We start from the raw sequence: 27,573 nt of genomic DNA on the forward strand, positions 1-27,573 counted from the left end.
GAAGTGTTCTTGTCTCTTTCGCTAAAAGTATATAAATAAGCATGGATATTTCAAGAACAGGCCGGATTCTGTGACCTCAGTATCATCAAAATTTCCCTTATAAGTAATTAGTTCATTTTTTTTTTAAGACTTGGAATTATTGGGTAAGTATTGCTTAGGCAACTGTTATTCTGAGAATTTCGCTTTAAGCACATTGGATAACAAATTTTAGTGATTCACTGCTATAGATAAATGACTGCAATTTTTCTTTAAAAAAAAAAATCAAATGTGGTTCAGGAAAGTCATTAACATACAACCTTTGGCCTTTGAATTTCAGGAATAAATTGTCCTTCGTAGTATGTTCAAGTCAAGTTAAATTGAATGCTGATATATAGTACAAATTTGTTCGATTAATGCAGTCAGTGTTTCTCTCTCTAAATAAAAAGTAATTGGAACTCCTTAAAAACTCATTTTTATCTTGAAAAGAATTGAATAGCCATTAACCATAGGTCTTGGTAACTAATTATAAAGTAACAAAAACAGGATCAGAGAAGTTTTTCTCTCAAAGCCTTAAAAATGAAGGGAGTCTTTGGTAGCAATACGTTGAATTTATTTGATAGTTACTGTCATTTTCACAAAATTCAGACGTGCTTGTAGGAACAGATCCTTGTTCTTTGAAGTTGTATTTTGAACAGATTACTATAAAGAATCTTAATTCTCTTAAAATAACGTCAGCAAATACACCAGTTTTGTCAAGGGTGTTTGTGTGTTGCTAGGAGGAAGAGGGCAGGCCTCTGGATTAAAGTGGAAGGACTCAAATACATTTCCTGTTTGTCAGACTCCCCAAAAGTTTTTGTTTTACCGTGGGATGGGAGACACTTAGAAACAAACAGGGGCTTTCCCACTCAGCAGATTTCTGTCACGTGAATTAGTGGCTTCTGTAGCCCAGTATGGATTCTTTTTAGAAATGGGATTTGTGATGCGGTCCTTTGAGACCATGCATGAACTCTGAATGAAGTCAGAGCATGTAGTTTTCTGAAAATCAGACTGTGACTTCCACAGCTTAACTAAAGTTTATGCTTTCCCCATGCTCTGAGAAGTGTGAAATAAAATCATTTGTGCTTTCCTGTGTGCCGTGCAGAACGTACCTGCTCTGAGGTATCTTTATCAGCTCTTACCTGGACGTAGGAATGGCACAGCCGCATGCCTCGTGCCTGTGAAGTGGACGTGGAGCATGCCTGTGGTTGCCGTAGTCTTAGTGTAGTGCCCTACATGGGAAGCTGTTGCTGGGGTGTGTTGTGCAAATAATTGTGCAAGAGGCTGAGGGGAACGTTTCCACCTGGACTGGTCTTAGGAAGATCAGAGGTTGCCATGGACTGTAGTTCGCTATGCTGCTTACCAAATCTTTGGGATTTCTTTTTTTGCCAAATCTCAAGGATTTTAGTGTGAGAAGAATGGCCTGTTGTCCATCTCAAGTGACCTGCAGTACCATGTCCACGGTCCTTTGACATGAGGAAGTCAACATTTCTGCATGTCGGAAGGTCCTGGTCCACCTCCTTGGCCTCCTTCTGCAAGAGCGGCACCAGCCAATGGCCAGATGGGTGTCTGAGGAGAGTATGTGTGAAGGAGGAATTGTCCTTAAGCCAGGACTGAAGAAATGGGCAGGCTCCGTCTCTGAAGAACTGTCCTCGGGCATGGCCATTGCAAATGTAAAGGGGGATAAAGATATTAGATTTAAAAAAAAAAAAGTCAGGGTCTGGAAAAATAAAGATGAGATTGATCAAGAGGGTAAAGGAGTGTGAAATGCAGACAAGGTTTTTAGAAGTGAAAATCACGTGAATTGAGAAAAAGGTGTGTATGTAACCAAGGAGAAGCAGAGCCCTGTCGTACTGGGGGAGTCTTGTGAGTTTGGTGGGTTTCTTGGTCTTGTGTGGACGCGGGATCTCCTGGTAGCAGGGTGTGAAAAGATGTTTTGTGCCTTGTAGTGTAGCCACTGAACAGGGGAGAGTAAACAAAATGTTTGGTTTACAGATCTGTTCATAGTAAGTTAATCTACAAAGGAACCTACCTTTTTGCTCCAAAAGCTTTTCAAGGACTGGTCAGTTGAGGTAACAACGAAGCTGATAGGAAATGTGGAACAAGTATGTAGTTCTACAAGTTGCTGGTGTAGACACAGCCAGCGTAAGGTCGTTGTACTGTATCTCATCGCAGTTACAAAACAAAGAGTACATGCTTAGTTTCCATAAGTCATCAGCAAAAGTCAAAGTAACTTAAACCTATAGTTTTCAAACATGTAAACACTGCAAACCAAAGCAATTATCATGATTTTGTAGCAACAGTCCCACATGTTGGCAACGTGTAAAATGTGCTGCTTTTCTGTGTACAGATGTCTCAGAATGGCTGTAGATGACAAAGTGCTTCTTAAGTTTTGTTTTTATTGCATCATGTTGTCAATGAAACAGCGTTCTAACATGCTTTTAACAGGAAAAAAAATGCTAAAACAAGCTAAATACCCTGGATATTTTTGGAAATATCTCCTTATATACTTGAAATTTAAATTATGATGGTACTTATGATGAATTTTGGAAATAAAAGCTCATTACATCTGTTCTCACCACAGGAGTAAACCACATCCTGGTTTAATGTCATATGACTAATTTACTTTTTAAAACTGATTAGTTAATTGCAATTTCTAAATATTTTTCCATGATGGTGGTGCAACGCAGTAACTGTTTGTGGGTTACATTCATTGTTTCTTGGTTATGCTTCTATTAATTCAGGATTAGGGAATGGGTAAGGCAGAGGAGATGCACATCGGCCAAGTGGAAAAGAGAATTTACTCTTATATTTTCTTGTGATTAAGAAATCAAATTTCTATCAACAATAACTTAAGAAGTTCAAGCAACTACAAAGCAATGAGCAGTTACTGGCTTGGGAAGTGAGATAAACCTGGATTTCCAGTTATATCCTAATGCTGTTTCTCAGGATCTGTCTTATTCTTATAGAAACCCCCCAAATGGTGTAATTCATGACACTGCAACTGGAAAACAGGCTTTTTTCAGCACGACTGGAAGATTGCCTGTACATCTGCCTTCATCTTAAATGGTCTCCCTTCTAACAAATTCCATTTTCTCTTATAGCCCAGTCCCAGGTCACTGAGCCGTATGATTAGTAAGGGTTATAGGTCTTGGAATTTGAGGAACAGCTTTGAACTTCATTGTATTTGTTAACGTTGCTAATGTGGGGTCTACAGGTGTAGTCAAGATGTGGTCCCTTTTTTTTTATCTCTACACAAATTATTAGGAACAGTGGAAGAAGAGAGGAAGACTCTTGCTATGTACTAGTGATGACATAGTAGGCAGTTTTTCTTTTTTAAGATGAAGATTGGACTTTGAACTTTCCGTAGGTGATTTTACGTCTGTGTGTGTGCATGCAACAGCAGGGATTCTCTCAGGTAATAAAACTGTTAATATAATTTGCAAATACATCATATTTTCCTTCTTTATATGCTGCAGAATGTAGAATTTTATCCATTTATATATAAATTCAAAGAGATGAACAGCTAATCACTAACACATTTGCTCTTATTGAAACTAGTCAAAATTTAGCTGAAACAATGAAATGTTGTCCGTATTGTGTTAGGGAAGCACTGTCTGGTAGAAATAAATATGGTAGGGCAAATCAAATCTCAATTTTCTGAATTTGAAGATTAATGCTTTATTTATTTATTTTGCATATAGATTATCCCTTGAAAGACTGATTCTTCTTAGATTCTGGTCATTCAATAGGAATTCAGACTCCAAAATTTCTGTACTGTCTTATCCTATGACCCCCAAAGTATGCCTTGAAAGTATACTGAGATTAGGGTAAATATGATGAAATTACAGAATTGAGTTAATTTGGTTAAGAGCATGGGGAGGAAATGGTATTTCAGTGTTGGAGCCTGCAGAGGCTGCGTTTTCTGGGGGTAAGAGGGTTAGTTTTATTTTTCATCTTTTCAGGAAGGAAGGATTTCATTGAGAGATCTGAAATTTGTTATCTAACCATTCAACTCAAGAAGTAAGGGTTTAAAGAAAGTTTATCACCAAATACCATAAGGTTTATACTAATATGTATATTTATCAGCACTTCTAGAACTTCAGGGTCTGACTGTGATGTATACTATTGTATACTTATCTTCACATTATTTTATTGTTTAAATTAAATTACTAGTTACCAGTAACAGTGGGAAACTCTGGGGGAAGTTTCAAAAGCTAGCTAAGTCGATCTGATGGCTCATTACTGCTGAAAAGTGATACTGCTCCATTTAATCTGCTAGTGGTGTATACTCCTCCACCTCTAACCTTAGCATCTGTGCTAACCTCACTAGCCACCAGCCATTAATAAAGTCAGTGAAGGTGCTAGAAATGGAGACAGTCTTTTTCAAGAATCTGTTCTTTCGGCCAAAATTTAGAGTTTACATCAGTGCATTGGCTTACTTGGCAGGCAATGGTACTGCTGTGTATCCTCACCGATTGCAATTAACTACTTTTTTAAGATAGTCACCATTCAAATATTTCAGGATTTTGAAAACCAGACAGTTGTAACACTATTGAAATGAATGTAATGCAGCAAATGAAATGACTGCAAAGTTCAAACATCCTACTGTGCTTCTGCTAAATCTACAAAATTTATTCCAGAAGTTCTATAGTCTGCCTCATTTTTTTTCTTTGTGCTTCGAGATGTTTCCATAAAGGAAATTAATATCTTGTATACATGAAAACCTGTTTCTCACAGCTTTACAGAAGATGTGAAGGCAAGCTCTGAAGTGAGGATTTTGCCTTAGTAAATTGTCTTGGAAGGAGTTCACGTGTTTACATGAATTAACTAATCCACTGTGAAGTGGATCATGCCTGATATATGTTTTTTTTAAGTTTATTTCACATCAGGCTTCTATTAAGAAAACATGTTTAAAAAGTAGGAAAATAAGACCACCATTGTCAAAAAATTAAGTAATTCTGCATTACAGATTACTTACCTTAGTATTAGGTCTTTTCAAATGATTTTTTTCTCTCTTACCTAGCATTTTAGTGTCACGACCACAGCACCAAGACAAACGTTATTACTTATCTTCCTCTGATACTGTCTGTTAATACCACAGGCTTTTTCTTGCATACTACGGAGTGCATGCATTCCTTTTAATGTAACTTTCTCTACCCTCTTCCTGCATTAGGAGAACTAATTTGGGGTAAAGGGAATTTGTAATCTGTTGAGTATATTCCAAAATCTCTGGGTGATGTTAATGAGTAGAGCTGCGAGACAAACATGGAGGCAGACTAGCTGGCTTCACAGTCCGTGGGGAGAACCTAGTCCTGTACATCATCAGCCATAAGGCTTGTTTGCTGGGTAGTTTCCTAGTTCTTACAGCTAAGTATTAGGAGGTCTCTTTTTGCCTTGCTCAGTATCGGTGAATTAGCTGTCAGTTACGAGGTGCTCTCTTTTAAGAGCCACTTTCAATAACTTGCCAGCAGTCCTAGCAAACTGGGGAGGTCCCAGTTGTCTGGAGGTTAGTGAATGGGACTCCAGTCTGCAGTAAGGGCAGGAAAGAGGATCCTGGAAACTACAGGCCTTTCAGTCCAGCCTCACTACCAGAGAAGGTTATGGTGCAGATCATCTTGAGTGCCATCACACGGGTCATATAGGACAACCGAGGAGTGACTGAGGGAATTGGGGTTGTTTAGTTTGGAGAAGAGGAGGCTGAGGGGAGACCTCATTGCTCTCTGCAACAGAAGGGAGGTTGCAGCAAGAAGGGTGTATTCTTTTCTCAGGTGACAAATGATTAGGACACAAGAAAATGGTCTCAAGTTGCACCAGGAGAGGTTTAGTTTGGATGTTAGGAATAGTTTCTTCACAGAAAGGGCAGCAGAGCGTCGTAGTAGGCTGCCCAGGGAAGTGGAGTCCCTGGAGACTCCAGGGATGTTTAATAGATGTGTGTGTGGATGTGACACTACGGGACATGACTTAGTGGTAGGACTTGGTAGGTCAGGTTGATTGTTGGACTTGATGATCTTGAAGGTCTTTTCCAACCTAAATGACTCTGTGATTTCATTGTTGCTAAAAGTAGCACAGTTATTTTGGGGGATCAATTTGTAAAAATTCAGACTCATCATTTCTACTCTTATCTGTTTTTATGTATTTGCACTGATCTACCAACTAATACATGTTCGTGTGTGTTTGTTGCTCATTGTAAAATGCTTTCTGTACAGCAAATTGGGGGAAAAAAGGGAAGATAAGTTAGAGAGGCTCCTTAACATGCTCAGCAGTGTTTAGTTGTCTGACAAGCTGCTGCGTGGAAGTACCCTGAGAACTGCAGGTGGCTGTGGGGGAGCTGCAGATAAAATGGTGGCACCTCTGCAAAAGCACCAGCAGCATCTCCTAGCAAGCAGTGATACTTGCTCACCTTGTACATCCTGAAATGTAGTAACGTTTACATCTTTGCTACAGTGACGGACGACATGGGGTGGCCACCAGCTGAAGGGTGCTGGTAGGAAGTGCAGATGCTCATCAGTCTGTTGCACAAGATTTCAGTACCCTGCAGTTGAGCTGCCTCCTGGAATTCCAGGAGGAAATCCATTCTGAGAGTGAGTTTGTTTACTTGAGGTATACATAGTAACTAATAATGATCTCATAACGATTCTTAACTGTCACCCAGTACTAGGAGAGAGATGAGACCAGTTTTCTTTTTCTCTTCCTTTCTTTTTTCTTTTCCCCTCTGCTCTCATATAGTAAGACAGTCCTTGAAGGGTTCAACTTGGGATTCCCATTGAGGTCTCTTTGAAGATTCTTGGTGGTAAACCCTTCATACATGACCTCACTCAGAGAACTTCCTTTTTTTAAGGACACTTACTGAAGAATTCTTACTGTTGGTTTAGTTTCATCTAGACCAACAGATGCAAATTACATTCTTTCCTTCTCAAAGCCACATGTATACAAGACAGCAGCCCAGCAGCTTTAAGACGGATTGTTGCATTTTACTCAGAAAAGGGCAAAGTGATTTAGGTAAACTTTGTGGCTCTCCCCTAGCTGTCATGGTAAGCACCAGAATGCTCTCTAGCCAAGCATTCACTAAGAAAAGCTCTGCAAAGGTAGGCTTTGAAAAGGGCAAACCAGATTTTTTTTGACTGTGTGCCAGGACAGCTAAAGTACTGTCTTCTGTGTTGCGAGGAAACCCCGCTTGCCACAGACATCTTGAAAATGACCACTTTGAGGTCTCTTCATTCTTTCCTGAGGTGTTGCACAATTTGAGCCATATGGTTTTACCATATTGGGCAAAGCAATTGTACTTTGCTTTGTGTTGAGCCTCTGAGATGCAGGCTCTGAGCTGACTGCTCATTGTTTTGGCATCCCCAGTGGTGGAATGCGTGCGTGGAGGATCAGATCTCTCAGAGGAAGAGGAGAATTTACTGACATCCTTATCCACATTCCAGGGCATGCCTTTCATCTCCTCATCTGCACCATTGTGCTGCTCAAGAGAGAGGGTCATTAATGTTCTTCCATTCACACTGTAGGGACAAAACTCAAGGGACTCTGTCCTTTATGTGTGCTGTGAGCTAAATTCCTATGCGTTTGGGTGTATGAGGTATGTCCGCATGAAAGAGATGAAACAGGTAAGGAATACTTCAGTGGTTGGTACTCAGTCTAAGGATTTTTTTTCTCTGCAGTGCTCAACGATTTGCATTCATGTTACAGTGACCGCTCTATGCTAGTGGAATATAAATGACAAAAGACAAATGGATTAGGTCACCAAGAGTCATTAACATCTCAGCAATAATATGTTGATTTCTCCCACCTGCGGAAAGATCCTAAGATTTTTTTTTTCTACATCCTGGGGGAAAGGGAGAGATGTTTGGTCAAACTTGGAAAATTCCCTTGAATGACAGCAGTAAGTATAATCAGAGGATAATCAGGTTATATCAAACCTGTTAATTCAGTATCTGACCACTTTATTTGTTTCAAACAGATTGCTGACTTGTAAGCATCTACTTACAAATTTATAGTGTTCCCTATTAAATATAGGGGTATCATTATCCGTTTGTTTCTTGAGCAATAATGCTTTATCATGTTCAGTACTGAAGTACTTACAATACATACTGATGTAAATACAGTACATACAGTGAAGTACATACAGTACATCTATTCTATTTACTTTATATCCCATTTTAAGATTTTTATATTGATTAGGCTGTATATGTATGTATATATGTACTATGTAGATATCTGATGTAATTATACTGATAAAAATTAAATTATTGAAAATAGTTATTTTAATAATTACCGGCATTAAAAATAGATATGTTAGAGTCCCTCAGTCTTAATTAAAATCCAAACAGGTTATACAGGTTTTTTTTTTCAATCAGCTTTTATTTGTTTACAAAATATAAATAGGTCATAAATGCAATCTCACAAATATTTTAAAAGCGTAAGTTGTACAACAATCTAGCTTCTGAAAAATTCTTTTGGTATCAAATACATATTAAATAAGTTGATATTCTGAATAGTACCATTAGAAATGAAATAAAATAGGTCCTTTCTTTAAATTATTTCTAAATATTGAAAATATAAATAGAAATCATTAGAAATGAATAAATATTTTAAATACAATAAATAGGTTCCTAGAAGGAAATGAGGATATATAAAAATGCAAACCATTGTTACTATTTCTGGTTCTTAAAACAGAACAACACTGTCATCTGCCACATGACAGATTTGTAACAAAGGATTGTGCCCGAATTAAAACATTCAGACACTGAAACTCCTGGTGTTTTTCAAATAGCGAACAGCCCTCACGGTTTTCTCCATAAATGAAGTAAAGTCTCGGAGGATGAGGTGTGTGGTGATTTTCTCTATCCAGGTCTTATCCGACTTCAGCTTTGTGAGGAGGGATTTCTGGGTAGCTGAATCTGGGATGACCACTTCATCAGGATTTATCACCTGTGAAAAACAGAATATTGAGGTGCCCTTGTTAAAATGGTTTAAACAATCTTGCCAGAAGTGATTGGTTTATACATAAGAATATGTTTCAACCATCTGCGTATCCACCCATTCTGTGCAGCTGCTGGCAGACCTCCCTGCAACCTGTGTATCTACAGCTCCACTTCTGCGGTGGGATTTGAGGTATGTTTGCATCTGCTGCTGTGTCTCCAGAAGAATCAAAGGTTCTTGTCTAATCTATAGCATTTGTTCTGGTTTGCATATTCCAGTTGAATGCGCTGCACTGAACAGATCAATACACCTTTGCCTGGTGTCCGCTCACCATGTGGTTAGCTGGGAAGATGCTGAACATGATATGTCCTAATCCATACTGGCTGCTGTATCCTGAATCATAAGTTAATTAGATGACATTCAAGTGCTCTCACATTTGGTAGTAGATTAACGGTTTTCAAAAGACGCCAAACTTGTCTAGCTGCTTAATTCCTACTTTCCAGGCATTGAGGTGCATGGAAGATTAAGCATTACCACTTTCACTGGTGTGTGGGATCCTAAGGACAAGACGAGTAAGAGAAGTTTCATATCTAATTCTAACAGTCAGTGCTGGAAACTGGATACCCGAGTGGTTTCGAAGAGCTTGTCCCATGGTGTGGCTGGATGACTTTTTAAAATGGGACTTACCCAAATCATGGAGCAGTTTCAGTTCAGTTTCTAGAAGTCTAATAATAAAGTATCTTCTTCATCCTGTTTTTAAGATCTGTCCTACCCTTTAACAAGTGACAAAAGCACATGCACCTCCTTCTGGAACTTTTTTTTTTCTGTGTGTGAAATTAAAGTAATGAACATTTTTTCCATCTAGACTACTTGGAGGTGGATTCTGATCATGTTTAGTTACTGGTATATCAGACACCTTTCTGCATGTTTTTTTTAAAAAATTGGATATCCAGACAGGTATCTTGCTAATGGATCGACTTGACCACAAATAACAGATACTTTCCACCTGCTCTCCTTGCCTTAAACAGCAGAGAGACTTCCCATAAAGAAAAGTTTCCACCCTGCAGATCAGGGCTCCTGATTTTCTCAAAATCTCAACAGTTCCTACATATGTGGGGTTTGATTTGACCATCATGTTTAATTGTGCCTGTTCTAACTACCTCTACCTGTATAATTTTCAGAAAAGGCTAGTCTCACCCAGCTATAAAACTTTCTACAAAGTAATGTATTGAGTTTGAAGTCAGTAGTCAGCTGCTGTCTTATGACAGGACTATTATTCTTAGCAAGTACAGTGTGAAAAAAGCAGTTCAGCTTCCTTTCACTTAAAGAATGATGAACATAAATATGTTAAGAAAGGTATTAGAAACAAACAATGGCCTTTTCAATGCTGAAAAGCTCCTTGAAGGAAATAATGCCGAGACTTCCGCAGTTCTTAATTCTGGAATCCTTACTCACCTGGGTGGTTCTTACTCATACAAAGTTTCACTGATGACAAAGGAAGCATTCATCTTAAGGTTTATTAACATGAGTAAGAACTGCAGGAATGAAGTGAATTTAAAGTGTGATCTTTCAAAGCACTCCAAAACACACAAAACAGCTGTCAGAAATGAATAGCCTTTAGTTTACCAAATCAAAAGATAATTAGTTGTCTGTAAAGAATATATATATATATATTTTCCTCATGATGGTTGCGAGCAAAATCAAGCTTTTCAATAGGCAGCACCTTTAATTTAGTTGGGTCATTAAGTTTTGTTCTGAATTTACCTGTTTTCTTTGATTTTAAGCTAGTGATATTTGAATACACCACATAGCTCACCTGAAAAGTTTGTTTTGGAGAGTTTCAAAGAGTCATAATATTTTAAAACTGTATTTACTATTATTCATGTGGGTTTTAAGATAAGTTATCGTATTTCTTGGTAGCTTGCAACATTAGGAGGTTAGGACTGAACTGCAATTAGGAAAGAATTTCCTGAGAAATCTCAGCCAGGCAGCATTAGCATATTTGTTCTTAAACAGAAAGCTGCCTGTAATTGTCGGTTTGGAAATCAAAAATGAAAATAGAAAGTGGGAAGAAGAGTAGTTTCTTTAACAAAACAAACAAAACCTGTAAATTAGTCATAAGGGTAAGTATCCAAGCATAAGGAAGTGTTGTCACCTGTTCTTGCTGAGAGAAGTAAGAGCGGGAAATCTTCAACTTCACACAGCTTACTATTTCTCTGACTACACCTCAGTTCTAAGTCACAACGATGGTCTGAGTAAATTTAAAAACGACTCACCATCTGCCTTATCGTCGTTGCCAGATGCTTTGTGCTATAGCACAGCGACTCAACTTTTTGCCTTTCACTAGTAAAAGTTTCCTGTACGTATTCAAGGTAGGTCTGAAAGGTGAAAAGCCCACTGGAGAGTTTCTTCAAGCATTTCTCCTGGAAAGAGAAAGGTGAGAAGGTCAGCTCTAACTTGGACGTGGCTTCGGCGGAGCGCTGTCTGTAGGGGCAGGTGGGCAGGAGGGAGTGGGCACAAGTCTTGGGCTCAGCTGCTTTTGGGGCAGGCCCAAAACTGCTGCCGGGGTTCGGGCGAGAAAGAGAGCGGTTCCTTGCCTCGTCGAAGCCAGCCAGGAGACACCCGTCTTCCTCCGTCACCTTGGGGAGGTTGAGGTTGTTCTGGACCAGCATCTCCATGCTGTTCTCGCAGACGGTGAACTTCTCGCACATCTGAGGAGAGACACCCACACCTCGCGTCGCACCTCGGCGGCGGGCAGCAGCCCCCCGGGGGGGGGGGGAAAGACCACCCCCCTCGCGGCCCCGTACCCACCTCCTCCTGCAGCCGGGCCGCCCGGGCGTGCAGCAGCCAGGCCAGGGCCTCGCAGTCGGGCAGCGCCGCCCGCCTCGCCCCGGCCTCCTCCGGCTCGGCCTCCCCGGAGGAGTCGGAGACCGCGGCCAGGGACAGCGGCGCGGCGGCGGCGGGCGGCGGCAGCAGCGGCAGCAGCAGCAGCAGGGCGGCGGCGGAGCGGAGGGAGGGCGGCCCCCGGCGCCTCGCCGCCCGGCAGCCGTCGGGAAAGCTCATGGTGAGGCTCTTCTTCTTCGGCTCCGGCCCGTCTTCGGAGGAGGAGGAGAGGCTGGCGGGTTGAGTGAGCTCCGGGCATCCCTGAACGTGTATTTATCGAGGGGGCTTCGAGATTATTCACGGCCCGGGAAAATCCGGGGTGAGAGAACACGGGGGTGTGCGCTGTGGCGTGCGCCGGGCTTGACACAGCGCTCGCCCCGTCTGAGCGCGGCGGGATTGTGAAACGGGGCCGTGGGGGGCGAGCCGAGAGGAGCCGGGCAGAAAACATGAAGTCATTTTCCCAACCGGTAACTCCTTGAGGGCCGGGCTCCCGCCGCAGCCGCCGCAGCCGCCGGCTCACCTGGCCCCGCCGGGCCGGGACAGGGGCTGCAGCCGGGGCCGGAGCCCCCCGGAGCCCCCCGGGGCCGGGCGGGGTCCCCGCGTCCCCCTCGCTGTCAGCCCCGAGCCGGCCGGCTGCCAAAAGTCAGCCTGCACGCAGGCACGGACGCCCGTCGGGTGTCCAGCATCAGAGCCGCAGCCTTCTAGTGGTTTGTGATTTACACCCGCGCTTCCCGTGCTCTTACTGTGTACAAATACGGGACTAAACGCACTTGGTTAGGTGCACACGCCCAAGCTGTACGTGGTCACAGGCACGGGAGGACGTGCATCCCATCGCCCGTGTATTTCCCATGCACAGCTGGTGGAAGGTCAGCTCCTGCAGCCAGCACAGGGCAAGGACCGCAGGAAATGCCACGCAGTTACCTGTTATCTGCAGCCTTATCCTTCCACCTGCCTGGGAGGGGCGGTGGGAATTTTAACATTTCGCAGGGAGAGCCTTCACCCGGGGCACGTGAGTCCGTCCAGCTCCATCGCGTGGGGCACGGGCTGAGACCGACTGCTCCAGGCATGCTGTAGGCTAACTGCTGGCATGTCTCGAATGATTTTGGCAAAACGGGCTTGTTTTTGTGAAATCTGTACCTCTATCTCGGGTGGACAGAAGCAGAGAAAGACCCGATTCTGGTTCTGGAGTGAGGAGGACGTAACATGGGGCATAGGAGAAAGGATGACACAGTGACTGTACTTAGGTGTCGTCATGTGGACTCTCCTTTTTAACAAAAGCAGACACTGCCAGAACATATATATATATGTATATATATTATTTTTTTTTTCAGAACAACCTCGATAGACAACCTCAAGAAAGAATGTGAATACTGTTTGTTTGTTTGTTTGTTTTTTTGAGTGGAAAGGCAGCTGTAGTAATTTTGCCCGGGGGAGATGACAGTGCTGAAATGCAAGTATAACAGAGTGATCTTCAGTAGCAGCAATCAGTCTGTGCCTGGTGCTCAGCAGAGAGGAGCCATAGCAATAATAGGATAATATTAGAATAACAGAAATAATAATAGGATAAAATAATAAGACCTGCAACTAACAGTCTATGTGACTTGAATCAAGGATTTGTTTGCAAGGCGCCCAAGGCCAGAAACAAGCAGACCAGATCAGCTCAGTGCTCCGGACAAGCCTGGTGTTTGCCTTCTTGTTCATCAGGGGCAGATACAGCAGGAATGGAGACTCCTTTCCATTCGTGATAGCACATCGACGCACATCCAGGAGAAGTATTTCCTTCCAGTTCCAGACAGCTCATGACCTGTTCCCTGCAGACAGATCAATTTTCCTTTTGTTGCCCTTTACCTAGCTGAACTGAAAATGCCGACTATTCCTAAAATCACCTGAACTTGATGGAATGCTACATTTGCTTAATATTGTATTTTCAGCAGGCATTCTGTGAGTTAGTCTTGTTTGTAGTTCTGTAAGTTTTAATTTTGTGATTTTATTTGATGTTGTCCTTTTTTCCTTGTATCATGTCCATTCCCTAGCAGTGTCCAAAAGGCCTTTTTGTGCTGTTCACTGTTATATGGGTTTACTCTTGCCAATGCATCTAGTTATATCTTCAGAGTGAAGTACAAGCAAATTCCAATTGTTGTTTATCATCTTAAAGCTTCTAAGCTTTCTGTCTTTATTGCCTCTTACTGATTTTTGTTTTGTTTTGTTTTGTTTTGTCTTTGTATTTGAGTGTCAGTGTGACTTTTCAGAAGTACAGAGTATCCTTACATGCTCCCATGGAAGTTGTTAATTAATGCCTTACAAACTCAGTACTTGACAATCCTGCAGAAAGCATAGCATTCAAGAGAAGGAGGAACTTAAATTTACACAATGCCATTAAAATGCTTCTGCTACTAGACGCTGTAGCAGAAAACAGATGGCTGTATCCCGATGTGCAAAACCTTCTTAAAGTGGGTTATCAGAAACTGTCGGCGTTTATCCAACTTTTTCTTTTGTCTGGGTGATGGGCATTACTATTGTAAATTTCTGTGGGAGCAAAGAGGCCAATCATGAATGCTGTAAAAAAAAAAAAATTATCCTCTCAGACTTTACACGTGAAAATTACTCCTACAGTCAAGGGTGAATTTATAGCCAGGGAAACAATCCGGGATAATGCCATTTGTTGAACTCTCTTTTTCTAGCATTAATATGCCAACTCAGAGACTTGATCCGGAGAATTGCTCTGAGTGCAAGCAAGCCCACGCGATTTTTGCCCCTGATAACCTGGGAGATTTGCAAACAGGAGGCTGTTTTCCAGTGAGATGGGTGTCACCATCAGGAGAAATGCTCCTGCCAGTGAAGAACTCAACAGACTGCAGAGCTGTCATCGTCAGAGCTTGTCACCCCTCCTCTGTTGGCCATGAGACACGTCTGCACAGAGCCCCACCACAGGCTGAGGCAAAATGCAGTGCTACTGCCAGCAGCAGGAGACCTTGCTTGCTCAGTGCTGTGAGTCAAGTGGATATGTGGCCTTTCTGCATGGAAAAATTAAATCTTTGAATAAAGTAATAAAGTAAGAAAATTACTAGGGTTGTGGCATGGTCCACTCCAGTTTATTTGTGTTAGGTTTGACATTTTTTTCTTCTTTTTAATAATCTCTAATATTCTACAGTCAAAATGCAAACCACTAATGCTTATTCAGAGGTCATTTCTTTACACTATACTGTTTGCAATAAGAGAGGGAATACAACTAAAACCACAATGCTCTGCTCTAAAAGTGTTGGTTCATGTATGGAAGAAAGTGTCAACTGCTGGTAGACCTTTTAAGTGGAATCATAACAATGACTAAACAAATTACTTCTAGATTTTGTGAGTGAGGTGTAAAGCCGATGTCCAGTTTCCCTGGCATGCTTTCAGAGGGTACCCTCAAAACTATTAACGAGGGATCTTGAGTTCCTATAGCTCTGTAAGAGATGGGTTTTCTGTTGTCCATCAACATACAAACACCTCACCCATTTTTTCGCTCCTTTCTTTTTAAGTATTTTTGTATTGAGCATTTGCTGAAATTAAAGGGTCGGTAAGTTCTTCCATGTCTCTTCTCCACAGTTTCTGTGATACATTAGTGATATCATCTTCAAGAGCCTACATCAAAAATCTGAGGCTTTAGAAAAGAGATTTTTTTGGCCCCGTGTTTACAAATAAAAAGTCACTACCGGCTTCACCAAGAGGTTGAATAGGAGAAAATGAAACCAAACTGCCCCGTGCTCTACTTGAAAAGAACAGGTTGAGCAGGACATTAATATCCTGCGTTCATGTTTCTCATAACTAAACATTACTCTGAGAATCTACACATGACACCAAAGAGCACTGGCACACAGGAACAACCTTTGCTTTTGCTGCATTGAAATTTTCTTTGGTTCTCTGTTGGTTGTTTGCCAGCAGGGAACCACAGAGATGTTGGGGATTTTTTTGTGAAAAGCTCTGGGGATTGCTCATTTTTCTTCCCTAAAGGCAGGCTTGCATCATTTTTAAACAAGACTAGGATATGTAGTAATAGACTCAAATTTTCTCCTTGAGCATATCATATGCAAATACCATGAATTTCCATGCCTTAGGCTAAATTAGAGGTTTAGAGGAAAAATTCTTAGCTTTAATTTATGTTCTAATTTTCAGCTTTATCTGCTCAGTCTTGAGAAGAGAAATCGTGCCACGGTCTTCTCTAGTCAACCTCCAGGCTGGCTGGTATGTGGTCCCAAGCTAAAGAGGCCCTTGAGGTAACTGTTCTTGGGGAATATCCAAATATCACAGGTCACTTTAAATACACGTCCCTGCCAAATCATAATGATTGCAGGCAGATACCCATTTGTACACCTTTATGATTCAAAGCGGTTTTAAGCAGCCATTTTAACTCTGGAATGGGATTAAGGTAGCATTTGTCAGTGACCCTAGGCTTACTCCACTAGTACTTTGCTGCTGTGGCTGCACTGATAAATGGCATCAGTAAGTGATTCCATAAACCTTCCTCCTGGGAGGAAGGTAGCTCTCGCTTTGCCTCCGTCGTGGTGCTGCACACCTTTTCATATGGCTGCATGAGGCACCAGAGCAGAGAACTGGTCAAGTTACAAATTCTCCCATATTTTGTCTTTCACAAGCTCAGTACCTGCACACTAACTGTATTTGGCTTCTTCGTGACCATTGCCCACTATTGTGAATATGTTGTTTTGATAAAGATCCCGTATTTATTATGAGTTTTGTGTTTTAAATTATTATTGATGGACTGTGCTTCAATAGAAAGTCTCTGTCTGCTTTTGAAAGTAAATTGACTGTAAATTCTGCTTGTGTTTAAAGAACTTCTTGTTTCCTTTTGAGCTCTCTTCTAAGTATGAAAGATGAAAATTCGAAGACGTATGACTAAAGAGAAGAGGAAGGTTTTTCAGTCATCAGGGAAGATGATGAAGCTGAAAAGAGAACACAGTGAGCAGTCTGAGTATATCAAAGGTACTGAATGTTGTAACTATTTGTTATTTTTGCTGTTTATCATTTTTAACATAGTATGTTAGATATAGATTGTGTTTTACAAAACATTCAAAAGGTAAGTTCTTCCGCACAGCTTGCTCAATGCGAAAGGAAAACAAAGGGGTGTCAATGTTTACCTATAAAACAATCACACTTGTGAGTGCGTGCCAAGTCTAGTTCAGTTCCGTAAGCATAGGATCTCTTTCAGTCTTTCATAAAAATTTGATATGTTGCTTAATGAGACCCTTGTAGATCTAAGTATTTACCTACATTCAAGTCTATTTTTTTTGTGACAATGATCTCCTTATCAGACTGTTCTCTCACCCAGTCTGACCTCTAGCCATGCATCTTCATTCTGTTTTTCCTCATGACTGTTTTTCTGCAATGTTGTAAATTACCTAACCCAAGTCGTTCAATGATCCTCTTGTGTTTTTCTCCTGGATAGCAGCAGGTTCTTTTTCAACTGACAACTGAAGTTGAATAGTGGTTATTTCTATAATTGTATGCAAAATTATTCAGGAGATACTACTTCTCAGGCTTGAGAGAGCTTTACTTCTACATCAGAGCTAGAATATGGAAAGATGTCTGAAGTGGAAGTAGGTGTCATTTTTATATCTCATCTGAGTGTAATGAGTCATACAGACTGTCCACCTAGAGGGCTATTTTTAAATTATGCTACAAAGTGGTAGTAATGCTTTACTGGACCGCTGATAAATGTATCATAACTCCACTGCCAGAATTAGGTGCAAGAATTTAGTGCATTCCCTTTGGGAGATAACATTTCAATAGTAAGTTATATGTATTGGAAATTTTTCTTAGAAGATGAATAACTGGAAAAACAAGACACACTGTGCACCTGCTACAACAGATGTGCAGTTATACAAAGGCTTTTGGAGCTCAAGGATCCTGTAGTGACATAAGGGAACTGCTGAGGAGTTTGCCACTATGGTCATATATTTGGCCTTACAGTCTTGTCAAGAAACCTTAACGTCATTGCTCAGATACTGCCTTAAGTAACTTCTGTCTTTCTGTGAAGGTTTTAAGAAAGCCCTTTATTGTTCTACTGAACAATACTGAATTTGCTAAAGGGGACCTACTTACTATAGTGGGAGCCCTTTGTAATTGCACGTCAAAACACTATAACAGCAAGGATTAATATGTTGTGCTGGATCCGTAATCTTCACTCTTCCCATACTGCTATTATTGAAGCAAAGTATCCTGGGGGGCCAAGCTGGCTATAAAGACTTTGATCCAATCATCAGAGGGTTCGAGTGGTCTAGGTCCAACTAGATTTTTCCACTAGGTGGCCAATTAGATGACCAAGTGGTTTTAGTTTAGATGGCTTAATTGGAATATGGGAGATGTTGAATCACATCTCTTTCCTATCCAAAGGGATTGGGAACTCAGATTTGCTACTTTACAGGAAAGTTCCCCAACTCCTAAAAGTAATCCTGGCCAAGATATTTTCCATTCTGTCCTCTTAAAGTGAACTATTTTTCATCAGATATAAAAGGTCAGGAATCAATGTGCTGCCTTGGTGGGCTGGCCTGTATTTCAGGCGATGTTTGCCACAGTATATAACACAAGAAATGTGGCCCTTGGGCAGAAATAGAAAGTGATTCCCAAGAAATCTTGTGACCTCAGAGTTGTTGAGTAAGCCTGGGCAGGGTTGAGGACCCACAGTATCATCTCTGCTTCCTCCATAGGTTGCGTTTTGGGAGGAAGAACTGGTCTGTACACCCAAACCCAGGATAAGTTGAGTGTTGGCTGCCTGGGAGAGAGATCTGCTTTCCTGAGAGGAAAAAGCTCCTCTCCCTGTTGTTTCTTTTGGGCTGGTGCAAGAGCTCCTCATGGTTTTTTGACCGTCTCTCACTTAGCCCCTTGCAGGGGAACACCACGGCTCTGTCTGCCCCAGTCAGGTGCTGCTTGGTGTAAAGTCCCCTGGTATCACTCGTCCTGAATGCAGCGATTCCCCTGCTGGTTTTAAAAATACATGTGAAACCAAAAGGAAAAAAAAAAAAAAAAGCACTAAAAAAAACAGAAGCAGTCTAGATGAACCACTGGAGTCCGAAAAACCCTAACTCTCCCCTATGCCTGAAATGGTGTATGACAGTGGCAATTTTGGTGTGGAGAGGGAACGCAGTGGGTATCTCCCTAGTTGTCTTTGTACCTTAGCTCTGCAGCATTACGTCACTCCTGTGGCTCTCATCTTCATTGTTATTTATAAAGGCTCAGGTCTTGGGGTTTCTATGGTCTACATTTTTCTGATGCTGCTTGCCTGGACTTGTCAGGATGAAGTGCTTAGGCTTTTAAAACATGACTGAAAATGAAGTGCATTCTCTTTATTCCCCATAAATACAACAAACATTAGCAAACAGGAACAAAGAGCAAGGACTTAGTTCAAAATTACAGGTGCTTTTAAAAAATTGGTAAAATAAACTTCTGTGTTGCATTTCATGGTATATTTATTATGTGTTTATAACAGTCTAAGCAAAATTTCTGGTGCAAGCTTCCATATTTAACAAGTATTATAAAATTGCTACCTTTTAACATTTAATTTTCAGCTAATTTTCTTTTAAAGGAATTTTAAATAGTCATATAGAAGATACTCCTTGGTGAGTGTTGCACTTCTCAGCTATGTGCTATCCATGTTTCCCAGTCAGCCCAGGTGCCACATACCCGTCCAGTGAAATCTGCTGGTTTCTGCCTGACACTTTGCATGTAGTTCCATAGCTGTTGTAAGTTAATATCAGCATGGGAAAGCCACTACCCAAAGGAGTGGCACTGCCAGGCCACAGTGTGACTTCTGCCACAAGTCATTTTTTCTCACCACCTCCCATGTGTGTTGGTATTAACATTTGAGCAGCAGGGGGGAGGATCTGGTTGGAAACCGGCCTGGCAAAGGAATGTAATAAAAACAGGTTTCAGTGGGATCTATTCTATGATCTGACTCTCTGCATGGCTGCCCAAACACTTGTGTCAGTGTGGTGATGCCCGATTCCTAGGACTGCAAAAATAAATAAATAAAAATAAAAACTGCAAATAAAAAATCCTGTCTTCATGACAAACATGAAGAACATTTTACCTCATCCCAAAATAGCATTTAGTTCTCACTTCTCCAAAGCAGCACATACTCTTGAAACCAGATTAAAAAATATAGCAGGTTTTAAGAAATTGAAGTGTTCAATACTTTTCATAACAAAAAAAATCTCATAGCTAAATTCAATCTCAATTCATGAGGACTTTTGACTCCTTGTGCTTTCAGCTTTCACATTATATTTTGGACATATTTGTTATTTCCTAAATGGTCTTTTTAGCCAGACCTATCCACTGCTCACAGAAAGCCACTGCACGTGTTTTATGCTGTCATAACTCCACTGGTTTTGAAAGGACTCCTCTTGCCTGATGCCCATGAAAGAGAAAAGAAAGTCAGGCTCAAGATTTGTGCAGTCTTAGACAATTGTCAGTGTGTGTTTTGCCATCTGAATAGGTAAGCCCACACCTGAAATTTTTTTTATACTAAGCAGTTTGAATAGGTTGCAAGATCCTTTGGACTACAAATTTCATGAGATCCTAACCTCTAGAAATCACAGCTTTTGAAATGGGCTTTGGTGTGTGGGCAGATGGCATAGCTACAACCTTCACTGCTCTTTGGTCTACCAAGATCCTCTGCAGAACCAAAAGTCTGCCAAAAGTCAGCAAAACAAAGTTATTTTCTGGCTTCTTACAATGATAAGAAATGTAGGAGGAGGAGAGTCCTTTAACTTCCCTAGAATTCCTTTTTGTTTCATGTTTCATAGTTTTCTTATGATGTATGTATTGAGCAAATTTTGTGTATTGTTTTAGAGAAGCAGCCACAGGGGCTAAGGAAAATAACTGCTTATCAAAAGTGAAAAATCAATGTCACACAGAAGGAAAGTTGCTTTTAAAATTTTCTCAGTGTATGGTAAAATTACTGTAAAAGGGTGGATTTTGTTTACACTGAACTTAACGTCAACATTCCTATTGATTTCATTATGAACCTGGCACTGTCTTGTATGTAAAAGGAAAGACAGATGAATGGAAAATGCGGAAAATGAATTCTACCTTCCCTGCTACCTTCTGTACAATTTGTTCACTCTCACTTTAGCCTTAGTCCGTCTCATCATGATTTGAGAAAACTTTTCTTAAAGTAGTACCGTTAGATCAAAGGCTAGCAAGGTAAGAAACATATATAACTTGCTGAGCTTTTGCAAGGAAGAAAACCAGTCAGATGGTATAAGAAAAGGAGAAAATACCGGTCCCAAACATTAGATGACATCTGCTTAAAATCCCTTGTTTGCCATTGACAATCCCTTGTTTGCCATTGACACTCAGTTCATTGCCAGGGGACGAAGTCACTCTGCCTGTTCTGCCAGTTCCTCCTTTGAATTAGCCCCTTAAGCACTAATAATCTTGACAAGCCTGGAGTAACAAGAAGAGAGTAACCGTGAAACATCACAAATTATACAATGGGAACACGCCTCTAAATCCTTCTAAATTGCCATTCTCAAGTAAGGAAGAAAAAGGTCACACGAAAAGAATACTTATGTTACACTACAGTAAATCAAGGCTACTGCGCAGCCTTGCAGAAGAAATGAAATACCAGTGAAAATTTTGCATCGCCCTTATTTTCTTCTTTTTTGGGGATCTGGAATAACTTTAGTAAATCAGAAGTAATTTACACAAAATAGAAAATATTATTTTTTCGCTCTAAATGCTCTAAAAAAAAACAGGGATGGCTCCTGGTGTTTCTAGATTGCAGGAAATCTGTGATAGTTACCCAGATTTCTCAGTTTGCTCAGAAATTGAATTAGAAATGAATGTCTAGAATGTTTTTCTGCTAAAACTGGGCACATTTGAAGAGATGTCAGATTAGAATCTTACCGTATATCACCTGACATGTAAACGATCATTACAGGGAAACATCAGCTCATGGTGTCCCTTGCCCTGGAGCCTGGTAGCAGTGTTGGTGATGTTACACCTCAAACAGACGTGCCCTGGGGCCAGGGACTGCCATCGTTAGGGCGCAGTCACCACGATATACTTCCACAAAGTAGATAACTGACAAGCCACAATGACTGTCTTTCTGAACCACAGCTTCATCATCTTGAGTATTGTCCTCAGTGGCATAGATCTTTTCTTCCTGATGCAGAAAAGAAGACTAATTTCTTCATTTCCACTATCTGTATCTATACCATAGGCACTAAATATATTATACTATAGTATAATATCAGCTACACCATATGTCAGCTATACTGGAAGTGACAAAAGCACTCCTTGGGAGGAGGGGGGGAACTGGAGCTGGTTGGCCATCTTGGGGCATTCCCATCACTCTGGGGTTCAAGCTCCATCCAGATAATCCACAGCAAAGCTGCCAAAAACTGAACAGGTTGTTTTCCAGACCCAGAGCAGGGAGGAATCTGATTCTGTCTCTGCTGTGGTACTGACTAACTATAATCACACTCCATTTTCTAGTGGAGAAACTCTTGTACAGGGATGCATCTCTAACAGAAATTTTAGTCTTGGCTCTGAAGGGAGCCACACAATGGTCTTGGGCACTTCACATGGTCTGGAGTTATTCTTAAATATTATTCACCACAGGGTCACTTTTTGAATGCTGTCTTGAGATGTGATTCTCTTCACGTTTCCATTTCTCTGGCTTCTTTCACAGTATTGTCTTAGATGTGGAAGATCTTCAAATAGTAGGTGCCTGGACCATGTTTCTGAATAGTCTTGCTGTCACTGGTGGTAACGCTATGCCTACACAGCAGTGAAGCATATGAAGATGTCCACAGGACCAGGGTTCTGCTACAACAAATTTCTTTTTAAGGTATATTGTCTGAAACCTTTACTTTCAATGCACATTTCTCAGCATACGCTGAGCTGGCAGATGTATATACTTCTTTTTTTTTTTCAGGCAGAATTTTATGCAACATAGGAGGAATATGTTAAGTGTTTCCTGGAAATGAATGAAATCCTTCCAAGAGTGTAAGCACCAGGAGAAAAAGACATGCGATACCCTGACATAAAAGATCATGCTTAGGCAAAGAAAACAGTTGGTTTTAGGTAAGTAATGTAGTATTATCCTATTACAAATAACCAGTCACATTCTCATGGTTTGTGTCATTTCTCTCTGCTGATTTCTAACTTTCCAGTCTTGTGCATTTTATTCATTACAGTTAGTTTACAGTGTTGAAAAATATCTCTTTTTTTCTTTAACAACTAATACCATGTAGGTACCATTTCTCCTAATTAACAGTAGTGCCCACACAATTTGACTTTTAAGCTTGGTGGTCTTATCCTTGGGCTGCAACAGAAGGTTAGGATTACTGTTGTTGGCAGTTTTCTCGTGTCTTTTTTTTTTTTTCTTTTTTTTTACATGATTGTTTAGTAAGGGATTGAGCAGATGAAAGAATTGGGTTTGCTTCAAATTACTGGGGTGAAATTTCAGAATTTCCACTTGACATGATAGGACATTTATCGTATGTTTTGAGCAGAGGTTCAGGGATTTTATTCATAATAATGTTTGAACTTACGGAATGAAACTGATTCAATATGGAGTATCAAGTTAAAAATGGCTTTAGAATCTATTTCTATGCATAGATTCTCAAAGATTATAGGAGAACAGATTTTGTCATACCAGCACCTCTTGTACCAAGGGATTTTTGCCACTGAGTTCAAAAAGATTGGGAAGAGGCCAACAAAGTCCATCTTGTTGATTTTCCCCACATTGCGAAACCATTTTAGCTACGGGTGCTCTAATAGCAGTGCTGGTAACTGTTTTGCTGGGAATGCTGATTGGAAAAGATAATACAGCTGGCATAAACATAAATCTCTCAACAAAGAGATTTGGAAGGGAATAGAAATCTTGCCTATTGGTAGCTAACTCCTCATCCGTGATTCCACCTCTGCTCCTCACTGTCTTCCCAGCCAGTAATTCCAGAACTGAGCTATGCCCAACAAAACCAGACAAACTTAAAGTGCTGGTGTGGGGGAGTTGGTACCCCTGGGCAGGCTGAGAGCTGGAGTAAGGGTGTGTGGGCATGTGCAACTTCTGCCAATGCTACTGCGGCATGGGGCAGAGCTATAGCCTCCAGCACACAAAGAGAGGAGTTCATCTGCTGACAGACTCACAGCCACCTCTTTCTGTGCTAGGGAGTCCCAGCCCCACTGTGCATGCAAACAGCACTTTTCTCAGTTTCTCATCCAACATGCAAATGTTGGACAGGGCATGGGTAATTCTGGGTGCTCCGATGTGATTTGCAGAGAGGATGTCAATGGAAGTTAGCTGTGAACATACTGCTGACTATTGCTCAGGTAGGCTCTTTTTGCACACTTTTAGGATGATTATGCATGCAGGACATTTTGGATCACAGGTTTGTCATAATTTTTCTACTTTGAATTCAAGATACAGTGAATCTGGCATTTATTTATTTATTTATTTATTTTCTAGAAAACTCCTGGATTATTGTGCAGCAAGTGTGCCTATGAATTTTGAAGGGATTGGTATGTGGCAGCATAGCCCTGTTAATAAGTATTCTTCATTTACTTCCTGGGTGTGGACAGAGCTGGCTAAAAGGGAGAGAGCACTGCTGAGTGTTAAATAAGTTCATGGAGAGGAAGGAATTAATGAGTTATGTGCTGTGATGGCAGCGAAGGCATTGGATGGAAATAACTCTGGAAGGGAAGGACCCTTGTATATAAGTGGATGTGCTGCTGATATGATCTCAGCATGGTCTGGTGAGGTATATCCAACAGAAAAGAGCAAAGCATAGTGCCCTTATTCCCAGATGTTTGTGAGATTTCATTTAAATTTTGCTCATGCTTAAGCAAAGATAGGCTGGTGCCCATGAGGGTGCCCAGAGCTGCCCGAAGTGGTCAGAGGGATGGAGAGCTTTGAGCTGGAGAGGAGCTGGGAAGTGGATGCTGTGTTTAGGCTGGCAAAACAAAGCCACAGAAGGGATGAAGACTGCTGCCTATCTGCCTATCAGCAGTGCAAATATCAGATGGGATAGCAATGAACACATGGCAGTAAGCTAACTGTGAACAGAAATGTGAGTTTCAAACAAGAAAGTGCTTCCTAACCATGAGACAAATTTCCTAAGCAGAAAAATGCTTTTTGCAGTGAGGTTGGTCAGATGCTGGAAGAGGTGCCCAGATTGCCATCAAATCGACAGCACTGGAGAAGCACAAAGCTTGAGTGGATGAGACTCTGAGCAACTTGGCCCAGGTTTGAACTGGCTGGTTAAGCAGGGGGTGGCCCAGATGACCTCCAGAGGTGCCTTCCACCCCGAAGACCCCATGTCCCATTAAAATGAGGACATTCCCAGACACCCTTCACAGCATGTTAATGACAGGCAGAAACAAAGAAAGGAAAACCTCTCAAAACCCAAACTGCTGTTAAGGCAGAACTTTATGACACGTTTATTGTGCATGTTGGTGGTAGGCAGGAAAGAGACCTGGGGACAAGGCTGTTTTTACCTGGTTTTGTGCCTTACAGGGAAGACACACAAAGACAAGGCAGAAAATGTTTAGCCATCTCTTTTTATATTTGGGTCTCAGTTTAGTAGCAGAAATGATGCTTTCCCTGCATTTTTTGAAACAGAGGAACCTAGCAAATTACTTATTGATTGTCTTTATCACTTTTTTCCTCAATTTATTTTTCACAAGATTCAGTATTTTTTTGCAGGAGAACTGAGAATGACCAAAATAATGAACAAAAGGAAGTGCTGAGGGTTGGAAAAAATCTATCATTTTTCAATGAAGAAGACTATAGATGAGGTAGAATGGGTATAGAGAAAAGAGTGGGGGGAAAAGGTGGGGAGGAAGGAAAAAGTCAAAAGAGTATTCAAGAGGAGATGAAGAAAAAGGAGGCATGGGGAAGTAGAGTTTTGCTAGAAAGATCCACAAATTCCATTTATTTTTCAGTTTCAGTGTCAAAGTCTCTTCTTAGCAATTTAAAAGGCGAAATGAAATGGGGAAGCGAAGTGGACCTGACTTTCACTTTTGAATCATGGAATGACAGAGCTTGTAAAAGATGGGGCACTTGCCTGGGCAGAGTCAGCAAGAACAATTTGTAACTCCTCACCCAGTGAGACTGCTGTTCAGCTGGGAGGACCATCTCTCCGGGGGAGAGGCACTTGATCCTTCAGGTCCATTAATTCCTGAGAGTAGCAAGAAAGATCCCTTAATCATTTGCAACTCAGTTTTCTTTCAGTGTCGTTCCACTGAAATAAAGACAGACAATTTGGCTGCTGCTCCAGTAGACCTCCTGTTGACACAGAAATACATTTGAAGTCCAGGCTTATGTTTTACTGAGCTTCAATTTGATGTGCAGGAAAGCATCATTTTTAAAACAGTATTTTTCTGCATAGCCATATTTTTCACAGCACAGCCATGGGCAAGGATACACGTCTGAAAACTGAAACAAAAACCTCCGCCAGAAAAAAAAAATCTTTGAACCTTTTGGAAATGCCCTGTGTTCGTAGCCCACAGGCAGACAGTAGTGTATGGGCTGGCATCTCTCCAGCGGTGGCTCAAAACCCCAGTGCAATTACTAATACCCTGAAGAAAGACGTCATTCTGGGGAAGGCATCAGGCACTTCTGGTTGAACTGCTTGACACAGCAACGGAGAAGTATGCTAGCTTGGCAGCCGAACGTTGCAAAAGGGGCCAAGCGAAAAACCAAGTGTCTGTGCTAGTACAGAAGAGCAATTCTTTGATGCTTTCTTCCACCCCTCCTCACACACTTGTTTCCTACTTCCACTATGGCCAGCACAGTGTAGCAACAGCCTCAAGCAGCAGCAAATGTCTCTGGTAATGTCTTTACCTTGCACACATTTTCTGTCAGGATATGCTGTCTTTCTTTCGCCATTTAATGGGGTTGATACTCCTCTGAACAGCTTAAAATTTGCTTTGCATCCTCTCCTGAACGTATTCTCTTAAATACATCCTTGCTACTTCCCCTTCCAATATCTCCTTTCAGCTTTCAGAACACTCAGTTGCCAGTGGTCTCGGGTCTATATCCTCCTTTGCATCCCGAAGACCTTTCTTCCCTATCTGATCCATCTTTCCTAGGTGGACTGGCTGTCCTTCACTCCCAGCCCGCTGGGCTCAACTCTGCTATTGTCTTGCAAAGCATTGTGCCACCTCAGGTGAGTAAGGATCATGGCTGGGGCACTCTCCTCCTTGGAGAGGAAGAGAGCAGGGTGTGTGGGCAGAACTCTGTGTGTGTGGTGGCAGCCTGGGAATCAGCTTGGAATTGACCCCACATGGCCAGGGGCTGCTTTCTTCCAATCACTATATCAGGAGTTGCCATTAGCAGCATCACCAGACTCACATGGGCTGCATGGTGGAGGGCTCTCAGGGACCTCAAGCACATCTACCATGCTGAGCTGATTACTGCGGGTGGCAATTGTGTTCCCGATGTGCATTCACTGTTGAGAGAAGCCAACATTGCTTCAAGAGAAGAAGAGATTTGCCACATGTTCAGAGTTGTGTTTTCTACACACGTACTTTGGTAAGAACAGTGCATTAGTGGCTGGTGTGCATGGCCCTGTTTTCCTCAGGAAACTAATTTCTAGATGTACTTGCTTTCACAAGTGCTTTGGGTTGGTACCAGATGATAGTTTGGCCACAGATTGAAAGGACCTGACGGCTATGATTTTGTTGTCGTTGTTGCCCAGTTGCACCCCAAAGGAAGCAGTGAAATAAATGATCACCCATGAGATCGTG

At 41.4% G+C, this 27,573-nt stretch overlaps 2 protein-coding genes across 5 annotated transcripts; one reads left to right on the forward strand and one right to left on the reverse strand.

Moving 5' to 3' along the window:
- Positions 1-252: 252 nt before the first annotated feature.
- IL6 (interleukin 6) lies at positions 253-12,018 on the reverse strand. Its single transcript, XM_083824519.1, has 4 exons — positions 11,752-12,018; positions 11,538-11,651; positions 11,217-11,363; positions 253-8,949 (listed from the first exon to the last, which is right to left on the reverse strand). Exons 1-4 carry the CDS (start codon positions 12,001-12,003, stop codon positions 8,758-8,760), a joined length of 705 nt encoding a protein of 234 aa, XP_083680645.1. The 5' UTR covers positions 12,004-12,018; the 3' UTR covers positions 253-8,757.
- Positions 11,865-27,573, forward strand: LOC310894440 (uncharacterized protein). Of its 4 annotated transcripts, none has more exons than XR_014579907.1 (6): positions 12,013-12,142; positions 14,505-14,811; positions 15,976-16,076; positions 16,672-16,800; positions 22,511-22,669; positions 22,757-27,573. XR_014579907.1 is itself a non-coding variant. In XM_083824520.1 (6 exons), the coding sequence occupies exons 1-4, from the start codon at positions 13,724-13,726 to the stop codon at positions 16,715-16,717; spliced, it is 495 nt and encodes a 164-aa protein (XP_083680646.1). In that variant the 5' UTR covers positions 13,626-13,723; the 3' UTR covers positions 16,718-16,800; positions 22,511-22,669; positions 22,757-27,573. The 4 variants fall into 4 exon arrangements, 1 of the variants encoding a protein (XP_083680646.1); XM_083824520.1 differs by lacking the exon at positions 12,013-12,142 and adding an exon at positions 13,626-13,764; XR_014579906.1 differs by lacking the exons at positions 12,013-12,142; positions 14,505-14,811 and adding an exon at positions 11,865-12,004.

The sequence above is a fragment of the Anser anser genome (assembly GCF_964211835.1).
Source record: "Anser anser genome assembly, chromosome: 2".
In the NCBI taxonomy this organism is placed as follows: Eukaryota; Metazoa; Chordata; class Aves; order Anseriformes; family Anatidae; genus Anser; species Anser anser.